Consider the following 13,554-nt stretch of genomic DNA (forward strand, 5'->3'; position numbering starts at 1 on the left):
TGGATTCAATAAGGAAAAAGATTTCAAGCATTCACCACGCAGCCCAGGCCCAAACCTCAAGCCTAACTCCTACCCTTGATTGCAAATGAAAATAGTATGTTTCTTTCTCTCCTGCACATTGTGTGTGTTCAGGGGGGAGTGTATTTTAAACTGCGTATTTTCTCCTGCAAAGAGAGTCAATTACAGCACAGACAGTGTACAGGCCTGAATTGGGTGTCTCCAGAAAAGTCTGATATTCCCACCAGAATCCAAGTGAGGACACACCCACCCCAACTCCAGCGACACAGCTCTACAGAAAGTACAGATGGACTAAACAAACAGTCTTATGAAAGTCGCTTAGATTTGCAGTACTTCTTGGTTGATTTCTCCATTAAACATAGTCAGTACTAATCAAGTTTAGAACTAAAAATCACAACAGAGCACAATGCAGGTCACCACTGGGGCCACCACTGGCATAAAAAAAGAATCTATACACTCTTCTTAACCATGAAAAAGACTCACTCACTCACAACCCACTCATCTCCATTGTTCAGTCAGGTGAAATGCAAACAAAGACAAATGTATTCAACTCTTCATCATGGACATATTTTAAATGTCACCAGTTATTTGTATTACAAGGAAGCCATATTTTAAGGGAATGCTCGTTCAGTAAATATGAGCATTTCAAAGTTTTGTAACAAGAAACCCAAGTAAAAGTAGTAACTCAGAGTAGTAACTCACTTCCTTAGTGAACTGATCTCATCACTTCATCCCCTGGGACCCTCTGACAGGCTTGTTTGTGTGACATTTCTGACTGAACACAGAATACAGACTGAAGATCACACAAAAACACTGATGTGCCAAATGTAAGGAGACACTGCCATTACCTCACAGCCGAAAGGAGGATCACAAATGCCAAGAGAACAATAGTATATAGCCTTAACTTCCTTTGCCCCACTTGTACACAGGACTGGGGCGAGAGAGAAAGGGTGACTTAGTAGTACCACAGGGTGACATAACACAGCCAACACAGAGAGGCCAAACAAACAGTAAATGATGTTACTCTCTTAGCGTAGCGGTAACCTCAGCTGTTCTCAACCTCAACCTGCAGAGAGGACCATTCCCTCTCCGGGAGCAAAGGCAAGTGACCGACCCAGCCACAGCAGTCAGCACAGAGGTGTAGAGGTGTGCTAGGGTCACAGCAGGTAGATACAGTGCAGGCGCGGGGGACCCACCCTATCTGTCGGTTGGTGGAGGGGGCCTGGGTGATGACGGAGCTGGACTGGGGCGAGGGCAGGGCCTGCTGGATCACGATGCTGCTGTCGTGGTTGGACATACGGGAGTGGGGTTGGTGCTGGTTCTGGCTTGCCGACCCCTGAAGAGAAATGTTCTGAGGAGAAGGGGAGAGAGGCACAGGAGAATCACTGAAAATAGAGTGATGGCGACAGTACAGTACAGCCAGAAAACAGCTCATCAATCCATCCGTTTCTGCTGCTAAATGGCAACATTATTAGTCTTTAAATCTCAACATCCTTTTTTTGTTCATGCTGAGACCACCGTTGTCATATTGCTGTCTTCTGTTCATATCATTTAGGTGACATCACTGGAAATAACCACCAGGGCTGACCTGGATAGAGGAGTGTACTGCAAATGAGTCTCGTCTCTGTGTTATTTATGATCCTCTCATTGAATCACAGGGATGCCAGCTTGCCTTTCAGTTAAAGTGCTACCTGTGTAAAATATTACACTGCTCAGCTTTCTTTAGTTGTTTTACAGCCACCTTCATGACTGGCACTCTTAATATGTGATAGTGAATTAGGTAACCTGTATTCCCCACGGTAAACCTTACAGGAGGCACAAGGAAGAGTTACACTGAGTGAGGGAGATCATCTGAGCACCTACAAAGGGGTTTGTTACATTTCTTAAGGACTAGTGTGGATGCTGGATTTTGTTCTAATCATTATCATGACTTATTTAATTAATTAATTCATGATTAGTATATACTGTATTTACATTGATGCATTTCCCCCAACATATACTGAAAGGCGTGTAATATAAAAACTAAACTGAACTAAACTGAGAAACTGATCTGGTCCCGTCCACACCAAGAACGATAATTATAATGATAACGATAAATAAGTTGTTTTAAAAAGTGTTCTAACTGAAGTTCAGGGTGTCATGTTAGGAATTGCAGATGACATAGCCGAGAGGCTATTTACAGAATGTTATCGTTCATCAGCGTAGATGCTCACATCATTATCGTTATAGTTATGGTTATGGCTATAGTTCTTGTTGTGGACAGATCTTAATTCATAAATGGAGAAGAGAGATATAAAAACAAGCACACACAATAGCCCTCTGATATTCATGTACCAGTCTGACCCAGCGACATTCCATCTCAACCAAATGACAAGTCTATTAAAATGAATCTTGACTGCTGTATTGTCATTAGAACTACTGCTACTGCTCATAATAATAATAATAATAATAATAATAATAATAATAATAATAATTGATTTTTATACGTGAAGGATTCATATACTGTTTTACAGTTTTATAGATCGCTTTAATTATTGAGTGACATCATTGTGTCTGAGTTTTTTCTTTTGACCAGGTGTATCCTGGATTTGTCAGAGCCCGGCTCTGAGGAACGGCTGAATCAAACACTTCCTATTCAGATAGCAAAGACCGTGTATATGTGTGTGTGTGAGTTTGTGCGTGCGTGCGTGCATGCGTGAGTGCGTGCGTGTGTTTTTATGGGAGTTCCTTCCTGATCCTTAGATAAAATGCTACCGCTCTAAAGAGCTCCTTTCATTTTAGTGAAGTGGCTGACATTTCTTTGGCTTTCCTATTTCAGCACTGAAACCATCTCAGCATACAACTATATTTTGATCACACAGGTGCAGATAATAACAGGACTGGAAACTCTTCTGGACTTTTCAACATATAAACTTTCAGCACTTCAGAAAGGGAGTACTGATACAAGCTTACTGACTTTACTTAGCTATAAACAATTTTCAAACGGAGCTTCCTCCTCATTTACAGGGCCAAACTAGCCTGCACAGCATGATTTTCAGTGCTAAATTATGAGTTTATATGAGGCCACTAGAGATCATGTGCACTCTATTAGAGTTAATAGTACTCAATCAGACTTGATTTTACACTTAAAATGTTGCTGTGTGCCTTTTTCCAGCTTGATGGAAACTGTTCATCAACCTGGAAACCTGTCAGCTACTGCTTCCCTGTTCCCCTGAGCCCAGCAATCAGTCCTGCTGCTGACAGTGCAGTCCTCCCCCACCCTCAGCCAGCCAGACAACTGAGCTAAACACAGGTGAACTAAACCCAGGAGACCCACGTATTGGCTGGTTAAACCAGCTCCCACAGACATGAGGTAAGCAGACAACAGACGAGGGGTCCACAGGCTATTGCTGTACAGGTGAGAAGCCCATAACTCAGCAGAGTACAGTTGAATACCGTACATTGTTGCCTTTAGATACCACCAATACCGCCCAATACTATTTTTCGCAGTGGGCCAGAGAGAACTAAGTGACATAATCTCAGTCAATCCCCATATTTGGAGTACAGCAGCTGAGGGTGCCGGGTGGATTTGTATCATGCTATGCTGGCACTGGCTATTCTGACAGTAGAGACAAATTGTGCACCTGGCTGCCCCATAATTGTTCCCTGCCAGACTGCACAGTCTGGTTCTCACCCTCGGAAGATGTTAGCATTAGAAGAGCGCATCTGCATCACTGTTGTTTGGTGATAATGGCTGTGCCGTGCACACTCAGCGTGCTCTCACCTGCTTGCTGTCCTCCTCCTCCTGCGCTTTGCGGAACTCCTGCTCGATGGAGCAGTCCAGCTCGCTGAAGAGCCCCACCTCCTCACAGTTCTTCAGGAACCGTGTGGGCGTCGGTGTCTGGTCTGAAACAGCCAGCAGAGAGACTGAAGTGAAACATAGCACTCTCCCTCAACACCGAGTGATACTATGTCTATTTAATGCTTTATCTAAAGTTACTTTTTTAAGCTGCATCCCTGGAGTCAGAGTATGGGGTGAGAGGGCATTGTGTTTCACACAGGCTAAATGCCTGACACATGGTTCAGAGATCAAGTTCACTTCAGAGGTTAAATGCAAACTTAATATCAGATGTTCTTACTGTGCCAGAATTGGGGATTTGAGGCCTTCAGCAACACTTTCTAGTACAGTTGCTGGTAAAATTCTAGAGTTTAAGTTATACCAGCAATGGCACATTGTACATTTTGGAGTTGTACCTGTAATAATATTGTAGAGTTCCATCTGCAACAACATTCTAGACAGAAGTTGTGTGCAAAAACATTCTAGCACGATCTGCAACCACACGGTACAGTTTGAAGTTCCATCTGCAACAACATTCTAGTACTATCTGAAACAACATTTGGCAGTTAGAAGTTCCATCTGCAACAACATTCCTACAGTTAGAGTTCTGTATAAAGCAGCATTCTACACTTGCGGGTTCTGTGTGAAACAACGCTTCTGTAGCAACACAAACTAGCAACAGTGCGAGATTTGGGGGTTGAATTTGCAGGAACATACCTTGCTGTTATATCAGCAATAACATTGCTTTTTATCTGCAATTACATATGAGTTGTATGGGCAACAACATTTCCAATTCAGGTATCTGCTGCAAAAATATTCTGGAGTTAAAAAAGGTCTGTCTGTGACAATATTCTGCCGGCCTGACATAAGCCAGAGCTACTCTCTGTGAATAGGTTGTATTAATGCCGTCAGTTGAAAAGTGGAGTGCAATATTTTTTCTCTCAATATACACAGCACACTATTAGCTAGTATTTTTACAGAGATCAGGTAGGGTACTAAACCTCATTGAAGTGGCACAATACCATATTTGGTAAATGTTTTATCAACGAGTGGTATGGTAAAATTAAACTTAACAGATTAAATTCTCATTAAAGAGAGATGGACCTGTACTTTTATTGGGCGATGGGTGAAAACAGTGCAGCAACGTACAGTATGGAGCTAAAATGTACATGTAATGCTCAGGGAGCTAGGGACAGTGTTAACTCTACACTCCGTCGATGGATGACAGTCTTAACCCTTTACTTTGCAAACACAAGGTGCTACAGTATGTCAAGAGTAGTGTTGCCTCCGTCTTTAAAGAGGCACAGCGCACAGTGACTCAGAAACATAAGAAGAAGGACGCACACTCTGGGAATCTGATCCTCCACTCCAAGGAGTATAAATAATGAATTGGATGGAATCACAGCATCCAAACACACCACAGCCTGTCAATAACGCATCCAGTCTCAGCCCTACGGCAGTACTAAAGTCTACCCTCAAAGACCAAAAACAAAAGCATTGTGCAGCCACAGTTCAGGTATTTACTGTTTATGTTTATTCCGTGTCTTCCTAGAACATTTTTTTTAGCTCTTAGCTTTGTACCAGTGCTAACATCAATAAAAAATATGTGTACATTTCATTATCAGATCCAGAGCCTAGCAATATTACCTTCAGCAACACCATCACATAATTCAGTACAATTTATACATTCTTTGGCTCTCGGTCTGACAATAACACCACCTCAAGGGTCACGACTCATAGAATGGGATAAGATCACAACTGTTGTGTCTGAACTCTTCAATCTAAATCAGAGCCTGACAGTCTGTGCAGATATCCAGTCACTTTTTATTATGGTTAAAATTTCCTTAAACGCTTTTCATTGACAACAAACTCCAGTGGGATCATGGCATAAATGGTAAAAGGTCAAGATTATGTTTACATATGTTATCCGTCTGTTTCCAGAGTAACAGACATGTCTGCTGCAGAAAATGTGGACACAGTATCGCACAAACCTGTGCAGGGAAGACTGTTTAATTCACCTTTCCCAAGCCCCTGTAGAGTGCAACACAAAAGCCATCAAAGATCGGTCTAAATGTACCTATCATGTTATTTTAAAGTTAGTCTACCATTGCAGGTTAATTATTTGTCACCCCCCCACTCTACATCATTGTGCGACTCTAGAACCTTCCGCATCTCACCCCCGACCCCCCACCCCCCAGCCCCGGCCCCCAGCCCCTTCTCAGCCATAGCTCTGATTGAGCGACAGGGGAATGCAGTGATAAGGGGGATCTGGTTGCATGCTGCAGTGGGGGAAGAGAAATATTATTGTAGGCACAAAATTCTCCATTGAGGACTACAAAACCTTACCCTAAGAAAACCTCTTTGCCCTCAAGCATTAATTAAAAACAAATAAAGGGGGAAAAACCTTTATTAATTTTTGCCTTATTTCCATGTCTCCCTGTTACCCAAAATTTGGAAAGACATGGGCATGGACACTCAAACACAGAAGAGGGAGAGGGAGAGGGAGACCAAGAGAAGAAACCCCCTTGTAGAGCACCAGATTATACATACCCTTAAGAAAAATCCAAGGTCTCTTTCTCACCTGACAGCATGTTGTCGTTCTTTATGGAGGGGAACTTGAGGGTCATCTCATGTTTGTGCCGATGAATCATCAGGTGATCCTCTGTTGGGAATCTCTGCAGAACATGGACACAATGTTAACGTCAATGTTAATGTTTTAAGCAAGCTTGGAGTGTGGAGAAAGCTAATACAGCAGTGATGCTTCTGGCTGCTTTCTGTCTGAGCCCTGGGCACTGTACTAAGATGCCCTAATGGGGAATTTCATAAATTGAATTATCAGAATATGAGAGAAACTGCTATTTTTAAATATTATTATTTTGCCTGATGATGATGATGACGATTATTATTATCATTATTATTTATTCATTTATTTTTATTATTTATTTTTATTATTATTATTTGTAGTCATGGTAATTGCGCCAAATGAATACACTGTCTGCATTAACTTCTTATATTTGATGGCCTGATTTTAATTTTATTGCATCATCTGACTATTTTGAATATATACACATAATCTAATTATGTATGCACACAAGACTATATGCAAAGAGAAATTGCCAAAATTGTAAGTGCATGCCCAAGAGAGAACAGTCCAGACGAGGGTAACTTTAACAAGATTATGTTCCGAGAACTAATTTCTGATAACAGAAATATAACGTTTTTTCATGGCATACAGCTTTTGACAATATACAGATAGATTAAACTATATTTCAAAAGGATTTCTCTGTCATTGCAGTTTTTATCTGCCAGGACATCATCAAAACAAAAAGAAATGAAACAAGAAATGCTTTTGATGAACATCAAGTACTATGTCTACCACAGTATAATATGATAACTATCCTTCATAAATGTACCAAAGAAATCTAAGCACTTGCTTTATGCTGGAAAGAGTTAACAGTAATTAACCTGCAGTGGAGTCATAAGGTTAATTAAATAGCTTGAATTACTTCTTACTTCTTAACGTTCCAATGTAGGTCAATTAAGACACTGGGTGTAACACAATCTCCAGTACTGTTTTTTTTTCTTCAAATGCCAAATTGTTTTTCATCACCAGCAATTGATTTTGTAAAATGATTTTCTAAAGATGAATTTCAGAAAAGCCAATTTTGTTTTTAATTAGATGTTCCGTTGCGAGTGAAAGACCGACATCCTTGCGTTCACACGATGACTTCATTAAATGTATACATTTGTGCATAATAGTACAGTAAATGGAAACCATCAGTGGGGGAATGACCTTTGCAAACAGGCTTGCATTTCATTGCACTCCATGCAATTCCGTTTTGTCTTCAATGAGTGTAGCGGTCTCCTTTTCATGGGGTTACTGACACATCCACAGCTCTGTGTCCTGGTACTGACCTGAGAACAGCCTGGGGCGCTGCACACAAACGGCCTTTCCTGCTCCGAGTTCATCACTGCCACTGCCTGAGTGAAAGGAGAGGAGGGAAGAGCCAGCGCTGTAAGTTTGCCTTCCAGGGAAAGACTGACATGTTTTCACATTGTGTCTCTGCCGATCATGTACTGATGTAGTGTCCTGTTCTCCTTTTCCACTTTCCACTCCCTCCTTTCAAAAGAGGTTGAAATGTGCCGACCTTTCACAGGCTGAGAAAACGACACCGAGAAAATGTTTGCGATGACTCGATTACCTAACATCACTGCCATAGTTTTTCGGTACGTCAGTGCAAAACCTGGATAATGTTTTTTTGACAGATTGGTTTACAGGGAGTGCTTCCGCTCAATGTAAACTCCAGAATGAATATCGCTGCAATATCACATATTGTCACACACAAACTTAGTCCTTAGTGTTTGGCAACCATTCTACACCAGATATCAAGTGCATGGAGTAGAAGCTCTGCTTCTTCCACACAGGGCAGGCGCTCTACAGTTTTCCCTTCAGTCATACAAGAGCTCAGCATGAGAGGGAATTCTATAAACGGTGATGATGACACCAGTAAGGGTTCGCATTTAGCATTAGCTACTCAAACAGAGCTGCCTCAGTTAGACACTCCACACGACACCACACACACGTATACACACACAAAAACACCCGATTGCGGCAAAGTGAACAAAAAACGTAGGTAATTTAAAACTTCACACTACATATCTGCTATTCCCAAAACACTAATGAGACAATAGATAAACTTTGAATACAGAAAAAATGGCGGAAGATATAGAGAAACAAAACAAAAAATGTTTCGAGAAAGTGTAATCATTTTGCTTCAGAAAGAGACAACCCTAAAAATACTGAAAAGATGACATTCAGCCTATTTACCAGTATGCCTACCAATAAATGTATGTTTTTTTTGGTCAGTTCGCACTGCATTTCTTCTCTTATGTTCGAATGGTTTCATGTTAGGCAGAACACCATTTTATGGGCTGATGAGCCTCATTAGTGTCATGCCTGCTGGGAAGGGTCAGAGGTCAGGGCAGGACTCTCTTCAGGACATAATCCTTCACCTGGTCATTCATATTCTATCGCATTAAGCCCTAAAAAAGCTCATTTAAAGCTTTAAGGCTCTAAGTCTCTCATTCAGCATACACTCACACAGATAATGATTGTGTGGTGCCTTTTTTTTTACCATGAAATACTATATGTAGACCAAGCACTTGAATGAAATGTACAGACTGAATTTTTTACTTTACCTTTGACTAAAGCTGATAGCTGAACACTTGGTATACCTCAACAGAGCAGTAGTGCACTTTGCTCATGCATGCACACACACACGCATGCATTTATGGATGCACACACAGAGAAACACATAGTCACAATCACAACAACACAACAGGTTGTGACACTTTCTTCTGTAATTTGCTTTTTGAAAAAGCAGTAAATATAGGCCTTCAGGATAGCTTAGATATACTCAGCAGATTGTGGTTCAGGCAGCGACTCCTTTTTGCACATGACCAACTTCTCACCCTGTTCAAAAGGCTACAATACACCTCCTGAAGGCTCTTGCCTATCCGCACAAAAGCAAATATAACATGAAAGTGTGCAAAAGTAACGCATGACATGAGAAGTGTAATGTCAAGATTCACATAGCGTAACAGCACAAAGTCTATCAATAAAGTCAGAATCATCTCTTCCAGCACTCTGGCCTAGTGGCAAACTAATTGAATGCATAAGGCTTTCTATCACTCATTCTGAATGTTAAAATTGTCCTGGTGTTTTTCTCTGGTGGTTAACGTGGAATTAATGTGTCACTCTGAATCGAGAAATTCTTCCAGTGAATTTTCCTGAATTTCTTTGAGTGGCTATGAGGCGAAATTTGCCGTGACTAGTGATTCATGAACTTTGCTGCAATTTCAATCTCCTGCTTTTAGTCCAGACTGAAATTACGAAACTTATTTTCTCCAATATACAACATTCTACGAGGAAATGGTGGTGATCATCCAGCATTATTTAACACAGGAGAAAATAAGGAGGTGATAATGATTAAATTTACCTCATAAATGTATGAATATCACATTACCCTGTCCTTGTCATAATTTCAAAATATGCATAAACAACGGGATGTCATAAGAGATATCACACATGTGCTGCTCAGTTTCTATCATTGAGAATTAGCCCACGGCCGCTGTGCTACCTGGCCCCACTGTCGCCTGCGACGGGACCCGGCTGTTATTTAACGCTGATGTTTTGGTTAAGCAGAGGAAATTTGGTTACATTACACAGTAAGTGAGTCCTCATGTGAGAGAAGTCCAGGATTAAGGCCTGGAGTACAATTTCAGGAGAGACCGGAGAGGAATTCTGCAGGTTCAAATTAGAATTCAAACAGTATGGTGAGGTGCCGGGGACAAGCACTAACTTGTGCCGCAACCCAAATCTCTCAACTCCACAAGCCGCTCCACGGCGCAAGTTCAAGGTGCGATCACGCTGAGCCCTGAGGCTTAGAGCTGGACTTTGTGTGTAACTGTGTGTGAGCGTGTATGTGTGTGTGTATTTATGGAACCCCCTGGGAAATGGCAGAAACAGCCTCTTTAAATTCACACTGACTGATTAAGCACTGAAGCAGTGTCAGTCAGCGCACCCAACAATCATGTCAGAAGACCTGTCTCCAAGAAAACAGTCAGGTTTTTACAATGCGATTCAAACACGATATGTAGCATTTTGAGTTGTGTGTAAGACTCTAATATGGGTTACTGTTACTTGAATAAGTGGTAATACTACAGAGACAGAAGTCTTCCTCTGCGCTTCACAGTGATACAGAGCTGGCCTATCACGGAGTGTCACTGGGCAATACATGACCCATGTGAACAGGAAGAAATGGTCATGTAAAAACATGCAGACATACACAGATTGTTCCCATAAAACTCTATTCTAAATATGGCCTTTGGAATATGCGCAATTATCTCTATATTATGTCCAATCATATTCCCATAAAATGAGAATACTGTTGAAGAAGAAGGTTTTCAACAGAAATATATTTCTGATATATTGTAAGTCCACGAAAAATGGTCAAATGCCAATGTCAAATCATAGTTTCCTGTGAAGACAACTCATTAAATTTTTTACAGGGGCTGACGCATTTAAACAAAATGTGCCTGGTGTTAAAACTCCAATTTAGCATTTTATATGGGCATTGCAAGTAAGAGTCAAGCATATCTAACATATTCAAGAAGTACCCAAGGGTCTCAATGAGTAAAGGAATTACTCAATACATTTTAACTTAGTTTTCCATTACTTTCTTCATAAATATAGCTCTTAACACATCAAGTGTTCGTTTACATTATTCAAAGAAAATATCATATCATATCATATCACAGACCAAACAATGCTATTAGCCCATGTGATTTGTCATTTCATATAAACATGACTTAGCTAGTGGATAAATTGAGAGTATTTGAATGCACTCAATAATGTGTGTCAGTAAAGGGAATTCAAGTTGAATCCTTCAGTTAAAACCTCATTTTGTTATTTTCATTATAGGCCTAAAGACCGTTTGTTTCTTACGGTTACCATACCCAGTTCATTAAATGACGAAATGATTTTTAAAAAGTAGCCCATAGCGATACATATTTTCAATCAATGACTGTCTGCATTTGCAGGAGTTTCTTCACATTGTTGAATTGCGCGCATTATGGAGCGTAGAGGTGCACGGATGTATTGGTTTGAATCTAACTGCAAGAATGGACTTGTTTCGCAACAGTGCAACATAAAATGATTCACTGTTTCTCTCTTTAATGACATAGTTTAACATTTCCGGCGTCACCTGACTGTAGGCTTGTGTTCTAACAGAAAAGGCTGCAATTTACTTATGTATCGTTTGGTAGCCCGCTAGAAAATAAGTGTCACCATGCCGGTTGCACAGCCGGGGGTATGCTCCATTGACTTTTAATACGACCAGAGCAATTGAAGAACTCTCCTTTATTGATGGATCGTAGCAGTTTATATATAAATAAGCTTATATCCGGAAACCGTCAACTTTTTCAGTGGTTGTTTGAATGTTGACATCTAAATACATCCCCAATATAGCCAACACTGTTCTAATGCGCTCCAGTTGTCCCCAACCTCACACATTACACTGTTCAGGAAAATACACATTTGCGTGAATAGTTCCAGGTTTAGTGCTATAAATCAATTCGGTTTCCGTGATTTATGAATCCTAAATGAAATGTTGGTCCATACAGGTTCCAACAAGTTGTCTCCTCACCGTAAACTCGACAACTTTGGATCTTTATTCATGACGGATTATTATTATTATTATTATTATTATTATTATTATTATTATTATTATTATTATTATTAATCCCATCCCTCTACAACTGTTTGAAAAAGATACGATAGGAATTACCTTTATGTGCAAATCCGGCAGGTTTAATTGATTTAGCTGCTTAACCTACGGACATCTTTGGAAGACGAAGAGGTTTTCAACATGCACAGCTAAAGATAAACATTGTAAGTGACAAATCGGGCCGGACATGCGATCATTCAAACTTTGAGACTCCAGATTAAAACACCGTTTTCAGCCCGTGGGCTTTTAAGCGCCCGAGTGCTTCGTCAGCACATCGCCTGAATCCTTCAATATCTCCGGTGGTTAATCAAATACTCCGACTGGCCTGCAGCATGACGTAATGCTCAGATGTATAATTCTTATTTACAGTAAACATATACGTTCTCATCACTGCATATGCAGACCAAGACTGTGGCACACTGCATAACTAAATCAACATTTGAGCAACAATATTTCGAAATGTTTTCAGCGTATGAGAGAGGGGGGGCCGTAAGAAGCCCTATGGATGCCAAGGTCTGCACTTGTCTGCCGATAACAGTAGGCTACCCTACTGCAAGAACTGTCTAACCCCACCGAACCTTGATTTTTATATAAAACTATGCAGAAACACTTCTATCAATGAATGAATCCGTTATTGCCCGAGATCGCCTGGATGCCATAACTTCTCGGTATGTCGGAGGATTGATTCCAATTCGACGAACTCACCTCGGTTCACAGTATCCCAACAAACGCATTACACTGCACCTAAGCTGTTGGCGAAGCCTGTCGTATTCCCAGTGCGCTCGGCTGGAGTGGAACTTCGCGGGGTTAGTCTTCGAGATGGTACTAGCCTACGCGAGATGACAGTCGCCTACCTGACACCCCGTCATTTGAGAGAAGCACTTGTCTTGACAACTTACTGAATGGTAACATTGAGTTGCCTCCAGTCAACACTGAAATTTAGCTTGCAAACAATTTTTGGAAGAAAATAAACAAGTCCCCTCCCAAAAAAATAAACAATTCCGAAGTCCTCTTACCGAGGTTATAAGCTAAACGTTTCGTAGCTATGGGTGCAATGTGTAAACTTAATAACAAACATCAATATACGCTGTCGTTGATTTCAGTCCTACATTCCATATAGAAATCTACTACCCACAACAATCTGTTATTGAACATTTACAAGAATAACAGAGTGGGTTGTTAATATTTTACTGTCGCAAACAAAATCTCAATGTAAAGAAAGAAACTTCGCTAACAACAGGCGACTGCGCGTTCACATTGCACATAAAGTGTTTTGCGTGCTGGAAAATAGTTTTAATAACTTACCAAACAAGTGTACAGAAGAAGCGGCACACTTAGAGAAGGAACCACGTTGGACTGAGAAAAGATTACAATACGTTCTATTTAGAGAAGCATTACATCACCCTGTAGTGACGTCACGTGGGATTCCTG

General features: G+C 40.8%; 1 protein-coding gene across 2 annotated transcripts in view; it reads right to left on the reverse strand.

Moving 5' to 3' along the window:
• Nucleotides 1-13,554, reverse strand: part of creb5b (cAMP responsive element binding protein 5b) — a 60,230-nt gene extending 46,676 nt beyond the window's left edge. The window contains exons 1-5 of one of the 2 annotated variants that reach the window (XM_061216031.1): nucleotides 13,429-13,554; nucleotides 7,751-7,816; nucleotides 6,417-6,510; nucleotides 3,782-3,903; nucleotides 1,215-1,369 (exon numbers count right to left, since the gene is read on the reverse strand). In XM_061216031.1, coding sequence (XP_061072015.1) covers nucleotides 1,215-1,369; nucleotides 3,782-3,903; nucleotides 6,417-6,510; nucleotides 7,751-7,804 — 425 coding nt within the window. In that variant the 5' untranslated portion in view covers nucleotides 7,805-7,816; nucleotides 13,429-13,554. Of the gene's footprint in view, nucleotides 1-1,214; nucleotides 1,370-3,781; nucleotides 3,904-6,416; nucleotides 6,511-7,628; nucleotides 7,817-13,428 lie in introns of those variants that run through there. The other variant, XM_061216032.1, reaches the window with a different exon arrangement.

This window comes from Conger conger, chromosome 1, assembly GCF_963514075.1.
Source record: "Conger conger chromosome 1, fConCon1.1, whole genome shotgun sequence".
In the NCBI taxonomy this organism is placed as follows: domain Eukaryota; kingdom Metazoa; phylum Chordata; class Actinopteri; order Anguilliformes; family Congridae; genus Conger; species Conger conger.